This window comes from Gorilla gorilla, chromosome 12 (assembly GCF_029281585.2).
Source record: "Gorilla gorilla gorilla isolate KB3781 chromosome 12, NHGRI_mGorGor1-v2.1_pri, whole genome shotgun sequence".
Lineage (NCBI taxonomy): Eukaryota > Metazoa > Chordata > Mammalia > Primates > Hominidae > Gorilla > Gorilla gorilla.
Genome location: NC_073236.2, coordinates 106,517,045 through 106,541,784, shown reverse-complemented (window position 1 = coordinate 106,541,784; position 24,740 = coordinate 106,517,045). Strand labels below are relative to the sequence as shown.

The 24,740-nt window shown below is 41.9% G+C and overlaps 1 protein-coding gene across 17 annotated transcripts in view; it reads left to right on the top strand.

The window, feature by feature from the left end:
• LTBP1 (latent transforming growth factor beta binding protein 1) overlaps positions 1-24,740 on the top strand; it is a 452,790-nt gene that overhangs the window by 421,788 nt on the left and 6,262 nt on the right. For all 17 annotated transcript variants that reach the window (XM_004029082.4, XM_004029083.5, XM_063695966.1 and 14 more), the window contains one exon: positions 20,845-20,967. In XM_004029082.4, coding sequence (XP_004029131.3) covers positions 20,845-20,967 — 123 coding nt within the window. The remainder of the gene's footprint in view (positions 1-20,844; positions 20,968-24,740) is intronic.

Genomic DNA, 24,740 nt, shown 5'->3' with positions numbered 1-24,740 from the left:
CTGGGTACCTACCCAAGGGGAATGTCTTTATCCATTCCTCCATTGGTGGATACTTAGGTTGATTCTATCTCTTTGCTATTGTGAGTAGTGCTACAGTAAACACACAAATGCAGGTATCTTTTGGATATAATGACTTCATTCCCTCTGGGTAGGTACCCATAAACAGTGCTGCAATGAACCTCCATGTATGCATCTGCAGGAATGGCTTAGTAAGAAAATTTTGACAAAAATACCAGGCTAAGTGTGTACATTTTAAATTTATGATATTATTCTGGCTGGCACCATGGCTTACGCCTGTAGTCCCAGCACGTTGGGAGGCCGAGGTGGGTGGATTGCCTGAGCTCAGGAGTTTGAGACCAGCCTGGGCAACATGGTGAAACCCCATCTCTACAAAACATACAAAAATTAGCCGAGCGTGGTGGTACACACCTGTAGTCCTAGCTACTTGGGAGGTTGAGGTGGGAGGATGGCTTCAGCCCGGGAGGCAGAGGTTGCAGTGGGCCAAGATCGCACCACTGCACTCCATCCTGGGCAGCAGAGCCAGACCCTGTCTCAAATAGATAAATAAAATTATTCCCCCAAAATATTGTAAAAATTTACACTCAATTTAATTGACTAGGTTTAAAAACCTTCAAGTATTTTGTTATGAGAAATGAATTTTTGAATAATATAGCAATATTCTAAAAATGAATTTTATTTTAAATATTAAATCTATTCTAAAAATATGGATTTCAGAATATTGCATAAATTGTTTTCAACTAAAGTTTTCGAAAAACATTTTAAAAAGTAGATTAGAACAAATACATATGAAGTATATATTATATAATATTTTTGGAAAAATACAGAATATCAGGGGAAAAAAGATACCACATGCCAAATTTTAAAAAAAAAGATTAGCTTCATTGCTATACTGTTTCTAGTTTGTATATCCACAGTTATTATGATAAAATGTCCAAGAAGAATCTCTAGTGTACATGGTCAGCCAAACCAAAATCAGTGCTTTCCAATCCATTACTTTTTAAAACAATGGTAGTTTTTTTGTTCACTGTATTGTAATTTTAACTTCCAGCATACAAATTCATTGACATTAAAGATGCTGGGTGGGCTGGTTGGCGAGAACAACTACTTAGGCTCTTGAGGCCCCTGTGAAGGACCCCAGGGTTCCAGGAAACGCATGTTGAAAACTGCTTTTGAAATGTATCTGTTGGAGTATATAGGAATTAGGGAGGCAGCCCCAAAGGAACTTTTTTTATTTTTTGACAGAGTCTCGCTCTGTCACCCAGGCTGAAGTGCAGTGGCGCGATCTCAGCTCAGTGCAACCTCCACCTCCCAGGTTCAAGAGATTCTCCCGCCTATTACAGGCGCGCACCACCACACACACAAAAATAATTTTTTGTATTTGGTAGACACAGGGGAACTTTTCTTTTATACTACCAAAATTACGGACCTAGAACTAGGCTTATGGATCATCTATTCTGAATACAGAGAGAAGTACACAGTGAAATTAAACTTTTCCACAGGTCCTATGATTAGTTGGCATTCCCTTCACTGGCACCTAATCGTGTAGTCACATTTACACAAAACCATCTCTTGTTGCAAAGCCCATGTTTGCTGGAGTGGAGTGAACTAAGAGGAGCCCCAAGGCATCAGGGTTAGCACATGTGCCCTAGAACCAGGTTGCCCTGCCTTTGCATCCTGGTTTGGCAACTTCTTATCCCCATGACCTTGTTAATTTTCTCTCTCTGTACCTCAGTTTCTCATGTGAAAATAATATCTGCCTTTCAGGGTGGTTGTGAGAATTAAATAATACATGAACACTTCAAATAGTGTTTGACACATGGTAAGTTTTCAGAAGATACTAACAACTATGGCTGCCACTAATAGGCGTCTCAGATCAAATGCATTTTCAAATGTAATTAAAATCCAAAGGATCTTATAAAATCTACAGTTACCTAATAGCATGTGAACACAAATTAAGCGTAGACAAATGCAGAAATAATTGTTCTTAATGTAAGACTTTCTGTTCTAGACCACTGCTTCGTAAACGTTAATGGGCATGTCAGTTACCTGGGGGAGCTTATCAAAAAACAGATTCTGGTTTCTCACTTGCAAAAGATGGGGCGGGGCGGGAGACACAGGATTCTGCATTTCTGATAAGTCCCAAGCTGTTGCTGCTGCTGCTTCCTCTGAGGAGGAAGCAAAGCTCTAGAGCCATCTAATAGCATCTAACTTTATTTTGTTAAAACCTACGTTAATGCTGGTAGTTATCTATCATAAAGGAAGCAAAGAATATGTGAATTTTAAAACTAGTTTGTTCATAGTTTCTGCCATTGAACCTTTTAAATATACTGTTCCCGGATATCTTTATCGTTGAGAAGGACCACATTGTCTATCTCTTCATCTAAGCACTGGACTAATCCCAGCCTGTCAGACATCATGCATCCCATTTTCCTTAGGAGTGCAGTACTGCTTTGGGGAACAATTCGTTACTGATGGAATCAGTGCTGGAGGAATTTAAGAAATAAATCGCACCACTTGTCATCAGCTTTAAGCATTAAAGTGCAGTGTAAAGTAAAGCTTTGGCTCCAGAGCGAGCTTTCACACTTCTGGTCCAATAGGTCACGGGCACTAATTCTTGCTAAAGCAGCAACTACATCTGAGAGTACTGGTAGGTGTAGGAGTGGCTGCTTAAATAGTGTTCTCTGAAGTTAGATGGCATCTTGCATATTGGTACCACATGCAGGGGAAATGAGTGTGATGGATTGTGTCAGGGGAGCTTTACATAAGGAGAATTGCATAATTGTAGAATTCATACATTTCTGGGGCTGCTTAGGATCCCATTTCAATGCTCCACTACAGAGGCCAGACCGCAGACTGCACTAGGAGGAAGTTCCTGATTTTTCCTTCACCATGGGTGTATCATTGACTGACTGTCTCCCCATTCAGACTTCTGGAGGCCTTCCTTGCCGCATTGCAGCCCCTGACTCCTCTTCTCCTTCCCCTTTCACAGTACCCGCTGATCCTGCCCACTCTTAAAATGATTTGGGTGGCTAAACTGTTTTGGGAGGATCCTCAAATTTGTGGTCTTTATTGTGATGTCACGTCAGCCTCTGAGAGACAGAGCTGTTTGGGAAACCAAGTCAGGAAAAACGAGCCATTGTATCCATTTCATAAATGAAGACAGAGTGGTCATTGTTTGATCTTGCTGAGAATTTCTAGTGCCGTGAGAGAAGAAAGTCATAGAGTTATCAGAACTTTGAGGCCTTTGGTTGGATATGGAGTTTATTGGATATAGATTTTCTGTTGCTTGGTTTTTCTAAGTGATAATAAAAATGAAAACTAACATATACGTAGCACAATGCCTGGCATTTTCAACATGTTTTCCATCTATTGAGATATTTAACTTGCCAAGCCATCTTAGGTGTACAGTTACAGTAGTCCTCTGCCTTATCTGGTTTCAGTTACCCACAGTCAACCACGGTCCGAAATATTAAGGGGAAAATTCCAAAAATAAACAACTCATAAGTTTTAAATTGCATGCAGTTCTGAGTAGTGTGATGAAATCTGGTGGTGTCCCACCCAGCACGTGGACCATCCCTTTGTCCATGGTGTCCATACTGTGTATGCTACTTGCCCATTAGTCACTTAGTAGCAGCTCCATTATCTGATAGAAATCGATCGTATATATAAGGTTGAGTACTACCTGCAGTTTAAGGCATCCACTGGGGGTCTTGGAACATATCCCCAGTGGATAAGGGAGAATACTACCCCTCCTTTTTCTGACAGAGGATCTGAGGCACAGCAAGCTTAAGATGCCTGTCAGTGGTCACGTACCAGTAAGTGGAAGATTCAAATCCAGGCACCCTTGCTCCAGAATCTACGTTCTAACCTCTTCAGTGTTACTCGAGTCTCTTTCCATGATCCCAAAGCACATCTTAAATAGTCTCCCTTAGAATAGAAAAGTAACAAAGTGAAGAATTAAAGCTGAGATTTTAAAATTGTCTGACACATTGTGTGCTAAAAGAAAAACTGATTTTAGAGCTAACAATGAGCATAATAAGAGGCAATGTGTCATCAAATCTGTAGCCACAGACACATTGGCAGGAATAACAAAAAACTATATATTCAATGGACTAATGAACTAAAGCAAGTCAATAATTCTCAGTAAATAAAACTTTTAGTGATGCCTATCACTTAATCTAAAATGATTTTTTAATGTTTTTATTTTTTGCTACTCTTAAAAGTATAAGCTTAATCGCCGGGTGTGGTGGCTCACACCTGTAATCCCAGCACTTTGGGAGGCAGAGGTGGGCAGATCACTTAAGGTCAGGAGTTTGAGACCGGCCTGGCCAACGTGATGAAACCCCATCTCTACTAAATTAGCCAGGCATGGTGGTGCATGCCTGCAATGCCAGCTACTCTGGAGACTGAGGCACAAGAATTGCTTGAACCCAGGAGGCGGAGGTTGCAGTGAGCGAAGATCGTGCCACTGCACTCTAGTTTGGACAACAGAGCAAGACTTCATCTGAAAAAAGATAACATAAGCTTAAATGTTCTGGAAAATGTACGTAAGAATCACAAGATAGAGGGTGCCATTATCTCATGGAAATCAAAATCCGTTGATCTGCAAATGAAAGAAAATTATACATATTTGAACATTTGAATCTGAAGTACCCAGGGATCCCAGAGTCTTTTTATATTGTTAAAATAATTAGATTTCTGATAAGTAAATTGTTAAAGTAATTAGACATTGTAAGTAAACGGAACAAAGACTTGATAAACGGGACAACTAGTGTGTTGGGAGAATGCCACCTATTGGCGATGTAATGTACTACAGCACAGGTAATCTCTTGACTACTCAGGTGTAGAAAGATGGTTTTAAAACATGAGGTCCCAGAGGAAACAGAAGGTGCCACAAAATAAATTGAAAAATGTTAACAAAGTTTAATAAAACACGAACATTGATCAACATACAGAGGCATGGTCCTCTCAGTGTTGCTAAGAGAGCAGTTTGAAGAGACAGACTTACACATCTGAATCAAAAATTCTAGTTCTGGGACTGATGAAAGAGCAAATGGATTTTGTTTAATGCCTATTGAATAAAAGAATAAAGCACAAAGGCATGATGTGAATAGGCACTTAGTGAGGATCTGTTGAGTCAAAGCAATGTCAGTATGTATCCAACTTCCTTTGAGAAAGGTAGACTGTGCTATAGGGGAATAGAAGATATTTGTCAGAGTTATTCATACTCCTTTAAATAATGCTAGGAAGAATTATCATTACTGTATATAAATTATATACAGCTTGTGGTTTATAAGAAGAGATAAGTAAATGATCTGAAATGAAATCTAAATTATTTATAATTTACCTGTTTTCAGTTTTAGTTAAATTACTTACATGTTCTTTATTTTATTATTTATTGAATGCCTACTATGTACTAGGCAAACAATTCTGGAACAGGTGTAAAGTTGTATTTAATGAAATGCATAATTAGTATAACTTATTCCTAAATATTACGTATTTTAAATCTGCAAATGATACTTTAATAAATTCACCACTTGCTGTGACAGAAAATTTTTCAATCCTTCCTAATATCTAACCTACCCAATTATTCATATCATTTTGCAAAAGTAAAGAATTTGGAATGTCTTCAAACAATTCGGCTAGTGATTTCTTCCTTATCTGTGCATGGCTCTTAGACGCTCCCAGAGATCTCAGGGCAAGAAGTTTCGTAATGCCCTTGGAGGTGTGAAGGAAGACAGGGATTTGACTCATGGACTAAACTTGAAAAAATATTGTAACTGGGCCATAGTTGCAAAAGGCCTGTCAGCAGTCACGGTTTAAAGGCTTTTCCAAGAAATATGTTTCCAAAGAATGTTAATAATCACTTTGGAACACCCTACTTGTGAAACAATGAGTGGTCACTGCCTTTGGTTTAGGCAATCCAGGGATCTCTTTCTGCTTTTGGTCCTGGCTCTGTGACATTGCACTGGGCACATTACTTCAACCTCCTTTATCCAAAGTTGAGACCTCTTCGTGAGGTTATGATAATTAATACAATCACTATGAAAGCATTTATCCTTTCAATCATAGATCCTGAACATTATAATTAAAGAAACAGTAACAGCTAGTCACTTACAATGGAAAATTAAAATCAAACTAGAAAGATACAAAAGGAAATCGAGTGGCCGTCATGCGGGCACAGAGAATATCTATAAAACAGGCAAGTGTTCCAGTTCTGTGGGACTGAACTCTTGGTATCCATGGAACTAGATTGAATGGATGTTATATGAAATGGCCAGTAAGCCAGTTATGTTGTTCCTCATTGAAAGGACTCTTGGCCCGGCACAGTGGCTCACGCCTGTAACCTCAGCACTTGGGAGGCCAAGGCGGGCAGATCCCGAGGTCAGGAGTTCGAGACCAGCCTGGCCAATATGGTGAAACCTCATCTCTACTAAAAATACAAAAATTACCTGGGTGTGGTGGCGTGTGCCTGTAGTCCCAGCTACTCTGGAGGCTGAGGCAGAAGAATCGCTTGAACCCGGGAGGTGGCGGTTGCAGTGAGCCAAGATTGTGCCACTGCACTGCAGCCTGGGCAACAGAGCAAGACTCCTTCCCAAAAAAGAAAAAAGAAAGGACTCCTGTATTTATTTAGAAAGCTTTCTCTCACCCCTCCCAAAGAAAGGTTGAAAATACTTTTACTACTCTCAAAAGATTATTGCAAAATAAAATTCATTAGTGAATTCAAATTGAAAGTAGCTCTTTGATGTAATGTGATCTGTATGTTAATTTCCTCACTTGAAATCCTAGTGATTTCTTCCATATCCATGCATGGCTCTTACATGCTCATGAGGGTTAAATGTGATAATGCACGGGAGAGGATTGGCCTACAGTAAATGCGCCATAGCCAAAGGCGTTAGCAATTATTATGAATCAAATCCAGTTCTAGGAAATGAGTCAACGTTTATCATGCACTGCTCCCTGGTTATCCAGTGCTAGAAGTCTCTTTGAAAGGGGCCAAGAATCAAAGACAATGAGGGATAGGAGGGTGTTCAGGGAATTGCACAGACCCGAATACCCCTGTGTACTTGCAGAGAAGCTCCACCTGTGCCCGGCCAGGCTCCTACAGTGTAAGTTAGGAAGTCAAAGAGAGGCTTTCTGCACACAAAGGACCATTATGTTGAGTTGTTTGTTTGTTTGTTTGTTTTGAGTCGGAGTCTCGCTCTGTCGCCCAGGCTGGAGTGCAGTGGCGCGATCTCGGCTCACTGCAAGCTCTGCCTCCCAGGTTCACGCCATTCTCCTGCCTCAGCCTCCCGAGTAGCTGGGACCACAGGCGCCCGCCACCACGCCCGGCTAATTTTTTTGTATTTTTTTTTTTTTTTTTAGTAGAGACGGGGTTTCACCGTGTTAGCCAGGATGGCCTCAATCTCCTGACCTCGTGATCCGCCCGCCTCAGCCTCCCAAAGTGCTGGGATTACAGGCGTCAGTCACTGCACCCGGCCTATGTTGGGTTTTAATGAACATTCAATGTACTCAATTTTTAAATGTTAAAACCTAGATATTCCTAAGAATTTGATTTCAACTTTCACATTTTATCATCCTATTTATAAGTCCAATAACCTTCTATAAAATAAGATCAATTTTATTTGTTGACTGTTTATATGTCTCAAAGAACGGATTAAACTTAAAAGTTATTTCTACATATAAATTCTATTAATTAAAATTTTGAACACTTTGGTCTCCATCTCACAATCCTAATAAGCATTTTCCTCATAAATATTTAATTAGCTCTTATAAATCTAATAAACCAAACTTAAAACACAACAAATTGAATTCCCTAATAAATTTAAATAATGTTTACCAACCTAATCAAATTCTCCTAATCCTCATTCAACTTAAAATCCAAAATCTAAATTCAGTTTTGAGTTGAAATTGCAAGGCCTGTCAGGTTCTCTGATTATATGATCCTCTTAGGCACTAACACATATACAGTAACAAGAAAAAGCCCTCACCCTAAGACGTGTCACAGAAAGTGTTAACATTCTAAGCTTAATTAACTTATTTCTGTAGCAGAATTACTGTGTTAGGCCAGCTAAGGTTAGTGGCTGAAGAAATTCGGGACCCTGATTGCCAGTTGGAAATGAGAGAATGAAAACCAGGACTTGGGACCTGCATCCTCTCAGTAATGAGTCTGCCCTGCCCACCATAGCATGCGGAGCACCTTCTTCTTGCTTCCGTGCTAACGGCATCCCAGGTGTTTCTCATGTGTGTGTTTTTATAATCAGTATCTTCCATTGCAGTGACTTTCAAGGGAATAATAGGACAGAAAAAATAAATAGGACCTTTTATCCAACTATACATGCCCTCCCGTAGGAATCAGATGCCTTCTCCTAAGGGGATATCCTCACCCCACTGAGATTCCCTAGTAGATCAATAGCTGCCAGCAGGATGGGGCTTTTATGGATGGTCAGGGCCTCCTTTACTAAACTGTGGAAGAGGTACTGGATTTGTGAAAGGGGCTAAATAAGCAGGAATGAATGGCAGAGAAGCCAGGTACAAAAAGCAGGGACAGTACATACATAAGAGGAAAAATACTAGACGCTAAATTGTGTGTTTTTAAAAAATAACCATGTTTGGGCAGGTGCATTGGAAGGAAAGAAAGCAATGGGCAAGGAAGCCACATTCCAGTTATGATCCTATTGTAGTCGTTGAAAGCAGAAGAAAAGCAAACATGGTTTGCCTCAAGGTGAGAATAGTTAAAATAAAATTTTTTAAAACCCTGATAGAGGGGAAAACTTACTCCTTCATTTCTTGCTAAACTGCTGAAGACAGAACTCTGGAGGAGTGTCCTGGAACAAGCTGCCATTCCCAAACCCCAAATCCCTGGATTGCGGGTGAGTCAGCAAGCATTTGGAACGCCGACCAGGGAGGACCAGTGGACCTTGCTAGACTGCACTGTAGCATGAACTCTCTGTTTTGAAAGCTGATTGAAGCTATTGCCTCAGTGTCCTCACCAGCCATTAGAGAACAGTTCAAGGCGAGAGAAGTTTGATTAATGGGTTACTCATTGGTGACATGAGCACTTCTGAAATTTTACTTCTTGTACAGCTTGAGCCTTGGAGTGTCAGTTGTATTCATGGCACTTTTCCTAAGAGCTATACTGCATGGAAGTGCTAGGAAAGTATTTGGCCACTCTCTGTTATAAAAAATACTCTGAATAGAAAATAAATTTCATTATGATAATAATCTTACTGATGTCCTATTAAAATCTTTCTAGTTTGAGCGAAAGGAGAGAAATTCAGGCATGCATGTAAACAATCTGATCCTAAAAAGCAACACTTATTTTTAGTTAACAAGTGTATCAGTCTGTTTTTACACTACTATAAAGATACTACCTGAGACTGGGTAATTTATAAAGAACAGTTCTTCATGGCTGGGGAGGCCTCAGGAGACTTATAATCGTGGCAGAAGGCAAAGCCAGACACTTCTTACCTGGCGACAGGACAGAAAGAGAGAAAGAGCGAGGAAGTGCCACACTTGAAACCATCAACTCTCCTGAGAACTCCCTCACTATCATGAGAACAGCGTGGGGGAAACTGCCCCCATGATCCAGTCACCTCCCACCAGGTCGGGATTACAATTCAAGATGAGATTTGGGTGGGGACACAAAGTCAAACCATATCAACAAGCAATCAAATTTTTCTCAAAAGTAAAAGTCTTAGCAGTTTTACCTTTCTCCTGTGAAATCAGAGATTATGAATAGGCATTCAGTTTTCTAGAATCGCCCATTCAGTATGATACTAAATGATTTGTTCTAGTGAACATTTTACTTTCATATATATATGTGGTTTTTTTTGTTTGTTTGTTGTTTTGGAGACAGAGTCTCACTCTGTTGCCCAGGCTGGAGTGCACTGGCACGATCTCGGCTCACTGAAACTTCTGCCTCCTGGGTTCAAGCGATTCACCTGCCACAGCCTCCCGAGTAGCTGGGACTACAGGCTCACACCACCACACCTGGCTAATTTTTTTTATTATTATTTTAGTAGGGATGGGGTTTCACCATGTTGCCCAGGCTGGTCTCGAACTCCTGAGCTCAGACAATCCACCCGCCTCAGCCTCCCAAAATACTAGGATTACAGGCGTGAGTCACCACGCCCAGCATACTTTCACATCTTTTAAATAAAATTTGCTCTTCTTTTTTTCCTTTTGAAAATAGGGCTAGTTGAAGCATACTCTAAGAAGCATGAACTGTGATGAGTCTGACTTTGAGAAAATCGCTGTGCATAATTGCTTAAGCACTGTTCTAAGTTTGAGGTTTTGAATTCAACTAACGTTTGAATTTCTTTTGACCTCTTTTTAATGAACCTAATAATACAACTATGGCTAGAACAAAGCTGCTGGCTTCCCATGTCTGTTAAACAGTGACCTCATGGCCAGAGCAGGCAAGCCGGGCAGAGGAGGGTTGAAGTAAATTTTATTCTCCTTTTATGCCGCAGACAGATTGTGCCCCTTATGATTGGGAGAAAAACATCTAGAAAGTTCTTAGAATGACCAGGTTCTTGTATTTACAAATCTGCAGGGAGCAGAAGCTAGAAAGTAATTGTTTTGCTCAGCATCAGTAGCCACTACCTTAAGAAAGAAGCAGATTACAAAACATTAGCTCATTGGGAGGGCTTCTGACACAACAAAGCCTTCTTTATGCTTCCTTCTGGGCTTCAAGTCTCAGTGGTAGGCTGAGCCGTTTTGAGCAGTTGTGCTGGTTGTACACTGCTCATTTCAAGAAAATACTAGGTTGGCGCAAAAGTAATTGCAGTTTTTGCCATTGCTTTTTTTTTTTTTTTTTTTTTTCTTTTTCCAAGACAGAGTCTCATTCTGTTGCCCAGGCTGGAGTGCAGTGGTGCAGTCTTGGCTTACTGCAAGCTCCGCCTCCCAGGTTCAAGCAGTTCTCCTGCCTCAGCCTCCCGAGGAGCTGGGACTACAGGTGCCTGCCACCATGCCCAGCTAATTTTTTGTATTTTTATTAGAGACAGGGTTTCACCCTGTTAGCCAGGATGGTCTCAATCTCCTGACCTTGTGATCCACCCACCTCGGCCTCCCAGAGTGCTGGGATTCATAGGCATGAGCCACCGTGCCCGGCCCTGCCATTACTTTTAATGCATTCATGTGGTAATCTGTGAGCCCCTTCCAAAGAAATCACTGCCAGAAGCAGAAGTTGCTAGGACTGTATCTGATAGTGAACAGATCCAGAGGGGAAGGAAAGAGGAGGGTCATCTCAGATTGAAGTAAATGGCAGAATACAAAGAAATCATAAAACAGAATCAGGATTTCAAGATAGTCCATCTTTTACTTTGCAGTGATGTCTTACTTCCTGTTATTGAATGAAATAGATTTTCATGACTAGTCATTGACTATGTTTAGTGTTATTTTCATATTACATTGATTATCTAGAACTTGCTCTTCCAATAATGTTAATGGATAGTGGTATATCTTTGTTATTCAGAACCTTGAGATCTGAACTTCTGAATATTAAGAGAGTTTTAAATATTAGAAGAGCTTTCTCTGCTATGAAGCTTTAAAAAACTAAGCAAGATTAAAATACGTTAAAACACAATTTTCTTTATAATTTAATAGCTTATTACTTTTAGTAAAAGAAAACAAAATTTATCCTGACTTGACCTTTGGAATATCATAAAATTTCTGTAAACTTCAGTTTCCTCAGCAAAATAATACATGGGAAGATTAGATGTCCACGCTTACAGTTTGTTAAATTACATGTTTGTCATCATTCTGAAAATATCTAGATGGGCACCACCTGCAGGTAACAGCGTCATCTAGTGGTGATTACCTTATATTACAGCCACAGGTTTCAAAGACAAATTGTCTTTCCAAGAGTTTTGCAGCCAGTGATAAGAATGTTTTCTGCTCAGGCCGGATGCAGTGGCTCACACCTGTAATCCCAGCACTTTGGGAGGTCAAAGCGGGTGGATCACCTGAGGTCAGGAGTTTGAGACCAGCCTGGCCAACGTGGTGAAACTCTGTTTCTACTAAAAAAATACAAAAAAAAAAAAAAAATCAGCTGGGCGTGATGGCACACGCCTTCTGAGGCAGGAGAATCACTTGAACCCAGGAAACGGAGCCTGCTGTGAGCTGAGATCACGCCATTGCACTCTAGCTTGGGGGACAAGAGTGAAACTCCGTCTTTAAAAAAAAAATGAATGTTTTCTGTTTAAAATCATAGAATATGCAAGCTAGAAAGGACCTTCGAGATCATCTAGTCTTATTGCCTCATTTTGCCAGTTAAAGTTAGTTGAATTCCAGAGTTAACATATTAAATATTTTCCCCTCTTGTATTTTTTGTTTCTCTTGACTTTTTAAAAATTGCAGTGAACTTCACAGAACATGAAATTAAGCACTCTAAAATGAACAATTTAGTGGCATTTACTACGTTGACGATGTAATGCAACCTCCCCTTTATTCTTAAGCACATGCTTAGTTCCTGTTTTTAAACAATTCTTACTTGGTTAATGAAGAAAAAAAAGTTCTTTGTATGTATAACTTAAAAAAAAAATTTCAGCTTGTCAGATTGTTGCTTCAGAGTGGTGTTTAAAGAGCAGGAAAGGGGAAATGAAGTGGTTTACCTGTCCTTGCAGCTGAAAAAATATGAAGTAGATCAGTTTGGAAATTTAACATGTTGAACACTCTTTTCATTTGCCTCTTTGTTTATTGTGTTGTTCAGTCTTGTCTCTTATCAATTTTAGAAGCCTCATTCCTGATTTCCTCTGAAATTGCCTGGATGTAAGACTTAATATATTTCCTATGCCCCAGATACATTGGCAATCATTATTTTAAGGTTATTGTGTGTGGCATAATTTAATACTATTACAATAGTATAAATGTTTGAATCCAGGTTTTGAAATGCAAAGGAACCACTATTTTTTTGGCATTTCTACCCAACAAATCTCTTTTTTCATTTTGTCTTGCTAAATAAACAGCAGTCTGTTGGGAAACTCTGGGAGTAACTAAAATGAGAAGGGTAACATTAGGTGAAGGTTGGGAGTGGGGAGAACGTGGTTGGTCTATGGCCCGTGAGTCTCCTTAGAGTATTAACATTTACAGGAGTCCCACAGAATATAAACCTTGCCAAGACTTTAGACTTCATTACTTCCCTGTCCTCGACAAGTACAATTTAATTGAACATTAAGCAATTTGATCTCTTTCACCTAATAAATCGAGCAAATTCAATAAACATAAATCCTGCTAATGATGGAGCTGCCCCTGGTGGAGCTGAGCTCATCAGCATTCATGGTTATTACTCTCCCTGGAATTTTAGTCACAAATGCTTATTGCTGAACTAAGTGCTTACCTGATGCTTAAGGTCTAGGGAGTGTATTTAATAATTTTTTTCCCAGGGTTTCAAAAGGACAGCTGGGGAGTAGAAAGAACATGGTTTGGCAGATAGACCACTTTGGGTTCAAATCCCTCACCTGACCTTGGGCAAGGCAAGTTTTGCTATTAAAAAGTGTAGTTTTCTTATTGGAAACAAAAGGAGCTAATTACAATTATTTCATAGAGTTCTGAGTTTTAAATGAAATAGTGTATGCAAAAGTAGCGTCTGGTGCATAGGAACTTAATAGTGCATGTTAGCTAACTCTCTTGTTTTTAATTGTTCAGTAGCTTGCATCTACAGCAGTTAGCTCCCTACTGCTTTTTTTTTTTTTTTTTTTTTTTTTTTTTGTGAGAGAGATTCTCGCTCTGTTGCCCAGGCTGGAGTGCAGTGGTGCGATCTCGGTTCACTGCAACCTCCGCCTCCCGAGTTCAAGCAATTCTCCTGTCTCAGCCTCCCAGGTAGCTGGGACTACAGGTGCACGCCACCATGCCTGGCTAATTTTTATATTTTTGGTAGAGACGGGGTTTCACCATATTGTTCAGGCTGCTCTCGAACTCCTGACTGTAGGTGATCCACCCGCCTCGGGCTCCCAAAGTGCTGGGATTATAGGCGTGAGCCACGGTGCCCAGTCTAGCTTCCCTAATGCTTTCTTACCTATTATACATGCTTATGACTCTCTCTGAGTTACCTTCCTTCCTCTTCTACCTGGTTAACCTCCTGGCTACAGATGGTGTTTTCAAGCTGAAGCCTTTCCCAGCTCTTCCAGGATGACTTTAGTCATCGTCTCTGTGATCCTGATAAATTATTGCATGTGCCCTGATTGACTATCATTACATCTTTCCATACTCTCAAGCCCCACCCTGTCCATAATGAAGCAATGAATGAGTCACTTTTAATAGAGCTAAGGCAAAGAGTACCTTAATTCCGTGCAATAAATGGAGAAACTAAGGCTAAAAGAACCATGTCCAGACCAAGAAACTAGGAAGTGGAGAAACAAGGACTAGAACCCAAGTCTTTGGATTCCAGGTGTTTGCAGTGTATCCAGTTTTGCATCACAACACCACATATTTTAGTTTTAGGGAAGGAGTGTTGCTGCCTATTCACCAGAGACTGTAAGCAGTAATGTATTCCGGGATAAAGAGCAGGACAGACACCCAGGCAGACATCCAGTCTCACAGTATTGTGGCAGTACCCAAGGAGGTCTCTCTTCCACCGTTCTTTACTGGTACAGAGTGGAATGTTCTGTAAATGGCCAACGTTTTTCTAATTTCATAACTTTTACTAATTTCATTTAAAGAAAAGTGCCCATTGGCTGGGCGCAGTGGCTCATGCCTGTAATCCCAGCACTTTGGGAGGCCGAGGCAGGCAGATCACGAGGTCAGGAGCTCAAGACCAGCCTGGCCAACATACTGAAACCCCGTCTCTACTAAAAATACAAAATTAGCCAGGCATGGTGGCGCACATCTGTAGTCCCAGCTACTCTGGAGGCTGAGGCAGGAGAATCACTCGAATCTGGAAGGTGGAGATTGCAGTGAACCGAGATTGCACCACTGCACTCCATCCTGGGTGACAGAGCGAGACTCCGTCTCAGGGGGAAAAAAAAAGTGTCTGTTACAATGCTGGCTTATCAGTCACTGGAGGAGACAGTCATTTCATTCTCTTTATCTCCTCCCTCTGTTTCCTAGTTGTGTGTTTTAAACACCATTGTCGTTAATCCATGTTTAAACCTGTAAGAAAAATACCTGGTCTAGAAATTGTAGTAGCATGTGACCCACTTTTCTGCTTCTTTTTCTCTTTTTTTTTCTTTCTTTTTTTTTAGATAGGGTCTCACTCTGCTCAGGCTGGAGTGCAGTGGCACAATCACAGCTCACTGCAACCTGGACTTACCTGGGCTCAGATGATCCTCTAGCCTCAGTGTGCCGCTATGCCCAGCTAATTTTTGAATTTTTTTTTGTGGAGACAGAGTTTCACCATGTTGCCCAGGCTGGTCTCAAACTCCTGGGCTCAAGTGATCTGCCCACCTCAGCCTCCCAAAGTGCTGGGATTACAGGCATGAGCCACTGCGCCCAGCCCTGACCTGTTTTTCTTAATGCATGAGAATTGGTCCTTGTTTCTCTTATATTTGAAAATAACACAGTTCGAACTTCAGAGCGTTGCATTTTTAGCCCTGATGTGTGCAAAACGAAATTGCAACGTCTCTATCATTTCTAAAAACAGCTGAATTTAATTTGCCTCAGTCAGAACTAAAACTTTACCTCCTGGTCTCCTCACATGCCAGGGTAGCATTGTGACATGTGACTGTCCAGACTGCCCTGCACATGTGTCTGTCATCAAGAATGGAGATTTCTTATAGTAAGGATATGGTAATGTTCCTTCCATTGCTGCCAACAGCAGGGGCCCCACACCCACAGGCTCCAGGGGATAATTTTTAAACCTTTTCTTTTTTCAATTTAAGATGAAAAGCAACAGCATTTGTCATATGAATCAGCCATGCCAGGGAAATTAGTGTGATCAATGGCCTGGATCTTGTTTAGACCACTTAGCGACAGCGTCCCATAGCATCCCTTATGTATCTTTCATAGCTTTGATCAAGAGCTAAGCATTTGCGTTTGGGGCATGGGGAATGCAGTGGGTCGGGGAGGGTCTTTGAGGTGTGACTGTTTCCATTTCCTGTTCATTTCACATTGGTATTTGGCTAGATTCCAGATGGACACATTGTATGGGGTCTCAAATGGGATTGCCTCTAAAGTGCACCTCTCAGGGCAAGCCCTGCTAAGCAAAAACTTTTCCTCTGCACCAAGCCCCAGACAAGGAGGTGACTATTGTTCTTGGTGCACATAAGTCAGGGGTATTTTGGAGAAAGAGAAAGATTCTAAGGACAGAAAATGTGTTCATCTCCACATGTTGAGCTGGATAAAGTAGCAGCCAAGAGTTTCTTTTGGGAAGTTATGGAAATAATTTAGGGATCTGCTATTCTTGGGCTCTGTACTCTCAGCCAACCACAGTTCATGCAGTCCCCCAAGCTGGACTGTAGCAGTGACCTAGTCATCGAGATAACCAAGGCCAAGCACCTCCAAGCTGTAATGGGTTCTGCTTGTGGCTTGGGGTGCCCAGAGGCCCAGCACATGCTAGAAGTTTGCCTGTACCGAGATCCTAAAGAGGATGACTTGCCCAAGACATTAAAATATTTCCTGATATTTCCATTGCTTTCCTGAAAGATGGTGAAATCCACTTCTATAAACCTACTCTCTTCTATTAACTTATTCTCTATGTAAGACATTTCTGATTTAGGCCTATATTAAAAATTCTTGGACATCAGTTTTTCCCCTGTACTTTGAGTTCTGATGATCTAATGTTAAAATGTACTATTGTTCATACTTTATCACTGTGCAACCAAGTAATTAAATTTACCAAGGCAGTCAACAGTTTTGTGCCTTGTTTGAGAGGAAGTCTAGGAAGACTTCTCTATTTACTGAGCTAGTTTCCCTCTACCTATTTAAAAACTCCAAATAGTCTTGAAACAAGATTTAAAAACACCTGTGGACCGTTCTTCCATTGCTCTTTACTGCACAATTATTTGCCTGTTGATCACTGCTTTTACGTTTTGTTAACATTAAAATGTAAATCACTCACTCATTATAATACTGTCTTTAAAAAAAAACTTCATTTATTTCCAAATGTTCACTAGGGACTTAGTGATGTCACCCACAGGAAAAAATTGGATTCTCCATTTTCTTGGTGCTTCAAATTTTTAAAATAGTTTCACAACATTATCTCTTTTTTTTACATGTCAGTAACACAGATGTAGACAAACAAGAATTCTTGTTCCTGTGTTACAGATGTGGAAACTGAGGCTTGCCCAAAACTGCTAAGCTGGGAAGTAAGTGGTGCAATCAGGACTTGAGCCTCAGCTTCCACCTCTGAAGCCCATGTTCTTCCCATTACCCCACGATCCTGGCCAAGAATCAGGGCAGATGGGAAGGGCGGCGTGGATGAATTAGGACAGACCTGTGCAGGCTCCCAGAAAAATAACTCAAAATACATTTCCTGGTGATGATGGGACTTTAGCACATCTTCAGATACAAAAGAGAAGATATGGTGCAGAAAGGATGTTTTGATCACTGACCAAAACTGTCTTGGAGCTTGGAATGTGAATGTGTTAGAGAAAAGTGAAGCAGCAAAGGGCAACACGCTCTAGCATTTTAAGAGGAAAAAACGCATGGCAGGGGAAGAAAGGAAAGGAAGGAGGACGTGGAATATCCCAGAAGTACCTCCCCCAACCCATTACCCTCCACTGCCCGCTTCCCTAGCCTCGGTCTAGTCAGAAGACTTCTTTAGGAACCATTTGGTAGTTCCAAAAAACAACTTAGTTTTCTTTCTTGATGCCTTTGGGTACGTGCTTTTAAAAATTAATCCAAAATTCTGCAACATAATTCCTACGTACCTACCTAGTTTCAGTTCAGGTCCACCTTTTGCAGGGAGCTGTTCCTAAACATTGCATAGGAACAGGAGCCTGCCCTTCCTCTTCACCCTCACCTTCAGTCCTTTCCTCTGGCGTTGCTGTAGAGTGACAGCTTAGAGACTCAAGCCCATCTCATTTCTTTGGTGGAGGAAGCATGTCTAGGGGAGTGCAATGGATTGAAGGTGGCTTCCCTGGCCAGCCCCTGATCATGGCATTCGACATCCCTGGACCTCAAGTCTCAGCAAGGCTTCTCTGACAGCCAACAGGCATCAGCAGGATGCTCAGCCACCTCTGGATTTCACTTTATAAAATAAGTACCTTGGCCAAGCACGGCAGCTCACACCTGTAATCCCAGCACTTAGGGAGGCCAAGGTGATAGGATCGCTTGAGCCTAGAAGTTAAGACCAGCTTGGGCAACATTGTGAGACCCTGTCTCTACAAAAAATAACAGAAATTAGCCAGGTTTGGTAGCTCATGCCTGTAGTTCCAACTGCTCAGGAGGCTGAGGTGAAAGGATCGCTTGAGCCCAGGAGTTTCAGGCTGCAGTGAACCACGATACCACAATGGTGCCACTGCATTCCAGCATGGGTGGCAGAGAGAGACCCTTTTTTTTTTTTTTTTTTTTTGAGACGGAGTCTCGCTCTGTCACCCAGGCTGGAGTGCAGTGGTGCAATTTCGGCTCACTGCAACCTCTGCCTCCTAGGTTCAAGCGATTCTCCTGCCTCAGCCTCCTGAGTAGCTGGGACTATAGGTACGTGCCACCATGCCCAGCTAATTTTGTATTTTTAGTAGAGACAGGGTTTCACCATGTTGGCCAGGATGGTCTCCATCTCTTGATCTCGTGATCCACCCACCTTGGCCTGCGTCATGAGCCACTGTGCCTGGCCGACCCTTTCTTTAAAAATAAGTACCAGAATTAATTCATTTTTAACATCTCCTCTAGATGAAAACTGTGGCTTCAATATAAAATATGGAACAAGTCTCTCTTTCAGTTGTACAACAAATGTATATAAAAATAATGGGAGAAGATGACCTCAGCTCTTGAAACTTGTAGACATTTCAGCAATCTTGCTCTCGCAAAGAAATCCTTAATTCTGCATTTTCAAACTTTAAGCAGAACTGACAGCCATTTGTGCTCTCTCTGTTTGAAGTAGTTCCTTTCTTTTGAGTCAAGAATCTTTTTCCAGGTTCGGCTATTTCCTTAATGAAATTAATATTTCACACAGAATGGTTTCATGCAAAAGTGCTGGGACGCCTGGAGTCTGGATGTTGTTCCTGGAATGCTTCCACATAAGGAGAATTTTAGACAGGGGCAGCCAGAATCCTACCCTATCCAGTGGTTCAAGGTCTTTTCTGGCCTTACGCTTGCTTTGGGCAGTTCTCAGAATGTGTGTGTGCACGTGTGCACATGCATACACACACACCTTTGATTCGTCACCCTCATTCCTCCAGTCATTTAAGTAGGAGCTGATAAAAGAAAGCCTTCAGGGTTCACAGTATTGCCTTGGTGGGTTTTTTTTTTTTTTTTTGGTATGTTGCAAGAATAAACACAATAGACGAAAATTCCAGGCAAACGTGGCCATTGCCTTGCGCGACAATAGAGGAAAATTCCAGGCAAGTGTGGCCATTGCCTTGCGTGACAATAGAGGAAAATTCTAGGCAAGTGTGGCCATTGCCTTGTGTGACTGCCCCACTCATGTCCATCTGGTCCTGGGGCCTGTAGCCTGCCTGCACCTCACAGTCCTAACAGAGCTGTTGACATCCGTGGAGCCCCAGAATTTCACCAACTGCTAGATGTATCTTTGGAAAGTGTATTTTGTGGAACATACTCAGAACATGAGGCTGTCCTTTCTACAGCTTTCCTCCCTAGACCTTCTCAATAACTCTGTTCTTAAATGTAGACAAGAGCCTGGGATCATGAAAAGCATTGAAACCTCAGTAACCCCAGGACAAATGGAGAACCAAAATCCCGTGCACTGGTGGGTCCTTGGGGGAGGAGTAAAGGGGAGTCTAGGAGTCAGGGGGCCATGGGGCTGACCCAGTGTGGAACGGCAATATGGCCTCAGGAAGTGAAAACCACAGATGGGTCTAGCTGGGGTACAGAGATGGTAAGGACAGGAATTCCAAAGGAGCTGAGATCATTGCAGGAGAGACAAATGTGAAAACTGTGCACTCTGGAGCTTCATTTCTGACTTCAGATCAGGTTCCGCCACATGGCAGCTGTCATGTAACCTCTCTGTGCTTTTGTTTCCTCACTGGTAAAATGGAGATGGTAGAACATAGGATGGTGTGCGTGTTTTAGTGCATTGATGTGTATTAAGTGCTTAGAACAGTATCTGGCATAGAGCAAGCATTATATGACTGGTAGCTGTTGTTATTACCACTACCACGGCTGTTCTTATTATCATGATTATTATGACTCTCAGCATAGCTATAATGCTATCCATAGAGACTGTAGAGTTACAACCGTGGCTACTAAATTTAAGCAGCATCCTTTCCTGGTGCTGTATCATTTTTGGACACCAGAGATATATTTATTCCTGTCTCTAGAGAGCGAAAAAGCACCTCTCCGTCAGAATGACTACTTTCTACTTTAAAAATGTTTTTGATGATAACTCTTGATGGGTTTAGATAAAGCCATCCTTCCAAAAGGCCTGAAGCACTCTCAGATTCTCTTTGAGAGAAAGCCCTCAGAAAAAAGAGCTCCATTTTTTCAGCCCTTTACTGCTCTGGGATGTGGTCTACCCACTGTTAAGCTAATATTTTTGATCTTCAATTTGGAACCTTAATTATGCTATACAGCAGTCGTTGTACGTGGATGTATAAAATTCCCATCAAAAGATATTCAGACACTTTCCAGGCTCAGTGGTACGCAGGAGATGGAGACACACGTGGAAGGGTGTGCTGGCAGATTCCCGTTGCTCTGAGCTGCAAGGGGGTGGGGCAGGTGCGAGCTAACGGTGATGGGGCCTCATGCTGCTTGTCTACTCCTTAGATGACTATGCTCAGCTGTGTAACATCCCCGTGACGGGACGCCGGCAGCCATATGGACGGGACGCCTTGGTTGACTTCAGTGAACAGTATACTCCAGAAGCCGATCCCTACTTCATCCAAGACCGTAAGCAAAATAACCTTGTTCCTTTGATACTAAGTTGTGGTTGAAGATTAATCAGTGGTCCTCAAAATGTAATGGCAACTTGTTAGCAATGCAGCATTTCTGGTCCCACCCCAGACCTGCTGGTCAGAAAGTCTAGGGTGGGACCCAGCCATCTTTGTTTCACAAGGGCAGTCCTTCTGCATGGGTGAGTCTAAGAACCACTGCATCATTCGTGAGCCGAGATCACACCACTGCACTCCAGCCTGGGCAACAGAGTGAGACCCTATCTCAAAACAAAACAAACAAAAAGAACCATTGCATTTGATGAATAGTCTTGCTGGTGGGGGTACTGTTATATTTACTTTTCTTAAAGTTTTGAGATGGAGTCTCGCTGTGTCACCCAGGCTGGAGTGCAGTGGCATGATCTCAGCTCACTGCAACCTCCACCTCCCGGATTCAAGCGATTCTGCTGCCTCAGCCTCCCAAGTAGCTGGGATTGCAGGCACGCACCACCACGCCCAGCTAAATTTTGTATTGTTAGTAGAGACTGGGTTTCACCATGTTGGTCAGGCTGGTCTTGAACTCCTGACCTTGTAATCCACCCATCTTGGCCTCCCAAAGTGCTGGGATTACAGGCATGAGTCACCGTGCCCTGCCTATCATTATAATTTCTATAACAAAATCATTTCTCTTCTCTTTAAGCGGTGGACTAGTTTGAGGGCCAAGGTTTCCATGAGAGCCCGGTTGTATTGCAGCCTTTTTTTCCTACAGGGAAATGCAAATGTTAACTGTACAAGTTGATCATTATTATAAGTGTTTTAGAGTAGGAGGTAAGAAAAGAATTGCCCTTTTGGTCAGAAATGACTTTTTAGAATACATTGGTGAGGGGATTTATGGAGTAAGAAATAATGTGTGCCAACTTTTCCTGGATTAGTGAGCACAGCTTTCATGGGGGAGGTGGGAGTGTGTATCTGCAAATTGTGATCCCCTTTAGAACGTAAATGCTGTGTGAGGAAGCCTACAAACACACAAGCTCAAATCAGACTTTTCAAATACAGACAATTTGAAGTCTGAAACAGCAGGAGGTCCACAATGAAATATTAGTAGATAGTAGATAGTCTCACTTCAAGAACGAGAACAGGAAAACGCCCATTTTGAGAGCCTCATCCACAGCTCATAGAGGGGCCATCCTCACATGTGTAGCTTCACCACAAATTTTTTTTTTTGAAATAGGGTCTCGCTCTGTTGCCCAGGCTGGAGTGCAGTGCCATGATCACAGCTCACTGCAACTCTGCCTCCTGGGCTCAAGCGATCCTCCCACCCCAGTCTCCCGAGAAGCTGGGACTACAGGCACGTGCCACTATGTGCAGCTAATTTTTGTATTTTTTGCGTAGAGATGGGGGGTTTCACCATGTTGTCCAGGCTGGTCTCGAACTCCTGGACTCAAGTGATTCATCCGCCTCGGCCTCCCAAAGTGCTTATAGGTGTGAGCCACCATGCCTGGCCTGCACCACATTTTTAAGATAGGTAATTGCTGCGGACCAAGGAGTTTGACTTAGGACTTTAGAGAAAAATGCAGTAAAGCTTTTTTCTGTCCTGGGCCCTGTCACCTGTGCACGAAGCATCCTAGCCAGGACCCAGTTCTGGGGCAACAGCATGAGATTTCTAGTTGAATTTAGGATCTATTTCAGTTCTGCATCAAGAGCTTTTATTTTTTTTTTCCTTCCCTTCTCTTTCTCTTTTCCCTTTCTCTCCCTTCTTCATTCCCTCCTTGTCCTTCCTTCCCCCCACCTTTTTTTTTTGAAGGATGTAGTGTATTGATCATCTGGTAGAATTAAAAATGTTTTAAAATGTCCATGATAAGAACATTCTATTAATCCAGCTAGGCTGATTAACACACGCCTGTGTAACTCCCACCCAGGCCAGGAGCAGTGCCAGCCTCCAGAAGGCCCCTGGTGCCCTTTCCCACCCCCCTCCCTAGGGTAACCACTATCCTGACTCCTAACACCATAGATGAATAACACTCCTTCTTTTCATCCACAGCACATAACCATGCAGCTCTTTATGAAATGGACCAGAATGCACTCATAGCTACAAGACTGTGCACTTAGGGTTTGATGCTTCTCTGTATATGTTACGGGTCAGTAAACGTTTACTTAAGAAAAAAGGAAGGGAGAAGAATTATTAAGGTTGAAAGAAAGCCCAGCTTGCCCCATAAATCAGGAATACCAGGTTAAGTCTATATGCAACTCTGACAATCCCGTGGCTTACAGCTTTCCTCCCTAGACCTCCTCAATAACTCTGTTCTTAGATGTAAGCAAGAGCCTGGGATCATGGAAAGCATTGAAACCTCAGTAACCCCAGGACAAATGGAGAACCAAAATCCCAGGCACTGATGGGTCCTGAGAGTCTAAAAGTCAGAAGCCTCTATGGCATTATAGTTTGGATTCCAGGAATTTTCATGTTGAAATGTCTGGCTTATGTACCTTCTTTTTAATGCTGGCATTGCTTTAAAGCTCTTTTTTTAATTTACTACACATGTTAAGAAATAAACATGTTGGTGTCACATCAGTCTCTTATTTAGCAACATAGGAAATTGAGATGCAGTTCCAAGACCTCCAGCTTGGACGATGTAATGGCCTTTACATTTCTTACAAGTTGCAGAGAAATATTTCCCCCTTCCCAGCCAGTTTTCTGACCTCCAGCAAGGGCTTTTGGAGCCTGCTGCAAAAATGATCGTGTTGGGTAGATAGTAACATAGACGGAGGCTGAGTGAGGTTTCTTATCGCCTTTATGGTTCACCATCTCTGTTACCTTTAGGGAGAGCAGTACTTCTAAAACTGGAATTTGCTTGAGCAGAGAATAGGCAAACATTTGCCCTTTATAAGGGCCAGGTAGTATTTTTTTTTTCTTTTTTGAGACAGAGTCTTCCTCTGTTGCATAGGCTGGAGTGCAACGGTGCAATCTTGGCTCACTGCAACCTCCACTTCCTGGGTTCAAGTGATTGTCCTACCTCAGCCTCCTGAGTAGCCCTGGTATTATAGGCATGCACCACCATGCCAGACTAATTTTTGCATTTTTAGTAGAGATGGAGTTTCACCATGTTGGCCAGGGTGGTCTTGAACTCCTAACCTTGTGATCCACCTGCCTTGGCCTTCCAAAGTGCTGGGATTACAGGTGTGAGACACCGCACCGAGCCCAGATGGTAAAATTTGTAGGCTTTGCATGTCATGTGGTTTCTGTTGTAGGTGTTCAACGCTACTGTAGTTTCACAAAAGCAGCCCTAGATAGCACAGCAGCAAATGGGCGTGGCTGTGTTTATTTACAAAAATAGGTAGCAGGCCAGATTTGGACCAGAGACTGTAGTGTCCTGACCTGTTTTAGAGTCCTGCAGAAGTATTTTGGGGAGCCTGCCTGATGTGTGGGGAGTTTCAAGTTTTACTTTTTATGTTTTCATTTCTGTAATAATAAAAAAGGTATTAGCTATGAAGTAGAAATCATTTTGCTGTGATACATGGGATCTGAAAATATTGTCGTAGATTAAGTCTTTATTTTGTGTGTTTCTTAACTGGCTTTGAGTATGTGGTGTCACTTTTTTTTTTTTTTAAATTGGGGTCTCACTATATTGCCCAGGCTGGTCTTCACCCCATGAGCTGAGGAGATTCTCCTGCCTCAGCCTCCTGAGTAGCTGGGACTCTTGTTCTCCTTTAAAGTTTTAAAATGGGCCTGCCATGGATGTATTACTCGATTTTTTTTTTATGGTACAAATTTTTTTAACTTTTAGGTTCAGGGGT